The sequence below is a fragment of the Augochlora pura genome, unplaced genomic scaffold, assembly GCF_028453695.1.
Source record: "Augochlora pura isolate Apur16 unplaced genomic scaffold, APUR_v2.2.1 APUR_unplaced_4051, whole genome shotgun sequence".
Lineage (NCBI taxonomy): Eukaryota > Metazoa > Arthropoda > Insecta > Hymenoptera > Halictidae > Augochlora > Augochlora pura.
Genome location: NW_027584371.1, coordinates 1 through 2,068, shown reverse-complemented (window position 1 = coordinate 2,068; position 2,068 = coordinate 1). Strand labels below are relative to the sequence as shown.

Sequence of the window (2,068 nt, the reverse complement as noted above, 5' to 3'; positions counted from 1 at the left end):
TTTTTTAAAAAAAAAATCCTAAAGAAACACACTATTTCCACTCAGAAAATGACAATCCCCCCCTTAATGTCACGTATCGGCGAAAGTTTGAGGTTGCAGACGGCAGAAATCCGTGCCAATGAGTCGATCAATTTGCGATGTCGTAGATCCACAATTAGGCCGTAATAACTCAGGAAATCGGCGCCTATGATTGGATAAGGTACGGAAGCGACACAAAAGTTCCAAGGGAATACGCGACGAAGGCCAAGATTCAAATCGAGTCGCTTTTCTCCGAACGTCTCGATCGTCGTCTCGTTGGCTGCGTAGAGCTTGAGACCGGTTGCACGCGTGTCGCGATTCCTTTTGACCGGTAATAATGAAATATCCGCGCCGGTGTCAACGAGGAAGGTCAACCTTGATTCGCGGTCGTGAATATGGAGGCGGTGAGAGTCTGCACTCGGCGCGCTCGCCTCCGCGCGGCTGGTGCATTTCAGTTTTCAGCGGGGTACGAGCACGGTTTAACACAATGCCGTGCGTCTTTCCCGAATTTTCGATGCAGCCAACATATAGTTTGGTCGCGCGGTTCCGCAACGGCGCGAGTTTTGTCGCGAGACGGGGTTCTACGGCGAGAGCTTCGCGAGGGACGTCTAATCAAGACAGTCAATTCCGCTACCTGTTTTTCCAGGCGGGCTACCTTGTTCTCGAGGTCGCGGGACGATACTGTGGAGACAGCGGTCGAGCTAGTACCCGACGCTTCGACGACTTTATCGGCAAGTTCAGCAAACTCTTGAAGATCACTGACTCGCGACATCGCCAACAAGGCACGTATCTGAGTTGGAAGCTGCTTCATGAAGATCGCGCGAATTACGTCGTCGCTACACGATCCGTCATTTAGGTTACGTAACCTATTTAGGATTTGGGATGGTTTTCCATCCGTTATCACTTCGCCTTTTAAGCATAAACGAGCCTCGGCAGACGTGGAATAGCTCGCGATAATTCGCGCTTTGATGCGATCGTACAAATCTTGGGGCTGTGGTGTCGCGGACAATATATCGCGGATCGATGAGATCTCGTCAAAAGTCAATGCCGATACAACAATGTCGGCCATTGTCTTTTGAGTAGTGATGCGAGACGCGGACAAAGAAGATTCTACTTGGAGGAACCATAACGCCGGATCGTCACAAAAGAATGCGGGAATTTTAGGGACTCGATAGGAGTCAATATGTTGTTCTAAAAACGTTTTTAAAACGTCCTCCGAACTTGATGTCGGAGCTAGGTCTGGCATCGTGCAACGGGCACTGCGCGCACGCGACGCGACTTGGAACAACTTTTCCGCAATCTATCCGGCGAACGCGAACGCGTTAGAAACTACGCTGGACGGCGCAAGGGACGTTACCCTGAGATGGCGGCTACACAGGCAAGATGGCGGCTGAGCGGCAAAAACTGGCGGCGGAAGTTGGCCAAGATGGCGGCTTAGCGGCAAAAACTGGCGGCGGAAGTTGGCCAAGATGGCGGCTTAGCGGCAAAAATTGGCGGCGAAAGTTGGCCAAGATGGCGGCTGGGTACCGCTGGATACTGCGGAATCGCAGAATACGAGAACGTGGCTTCCTTCCTGTCCTTCCATCCTTCTCAGAGTCGGTGGGACGGAGAAAATCACGTCGGGGTCACCAGTTGTAGGGATCACGTGGTACAACTTAGCGTACCGGTTATACCTCCCAATATAACGTTCGGAAGACCGCTTCGATATTTGTGATCGAAGGCCAGCAGTTCCCTACACGGACTGCTGGACAGTGATCTTCCCGGAGGGAAGGACTATTTAATGGATAAATACACCATCTCTCGATCACCGATTTTATTGTATTACAATCACTGTAGACTATACTCGACACGTGCGGTAGATACGGTGGGACGATCCCCGTATCTGTTCTGGTCTAGTGTTCGATTACGAATGTCTCCCGCTCGACAGAGCACGAGCGGCAACGGTTGGTAGTCAGTGCTACCAACCGCGTTACCAACTGACTGTTGGGGAGCTGCCTAGGGAATCCGAGGTAAAACCCCAGGTTCCCCACATTAGTGTGGAGATCCACTA

The 2,068-nt window shown here is 51.5% G+C and overlaps 1 protein-coding gene across 1 annotated transcript; it reads right to left on the bottom strand.

The window, feature by feature from the left end:
• Positions 1-652: 652 nt before the first annotated feature.
• LOC144477816 (uncharacterized) lies at positions 653-1,264 on the bottom strand (the record flags this gene model as incomplete). The annotated part of the gene is made up of 1 exon (XM_078195556.1): positions 653-1,264. A coding segment is annotated over exon 1 (612 nt), but the record flags the coding sequence as incomplete, so codon positions are not given.
• Between the last annotated feature and the right edge of the window lie 804 nt (positions 1,265-2,068).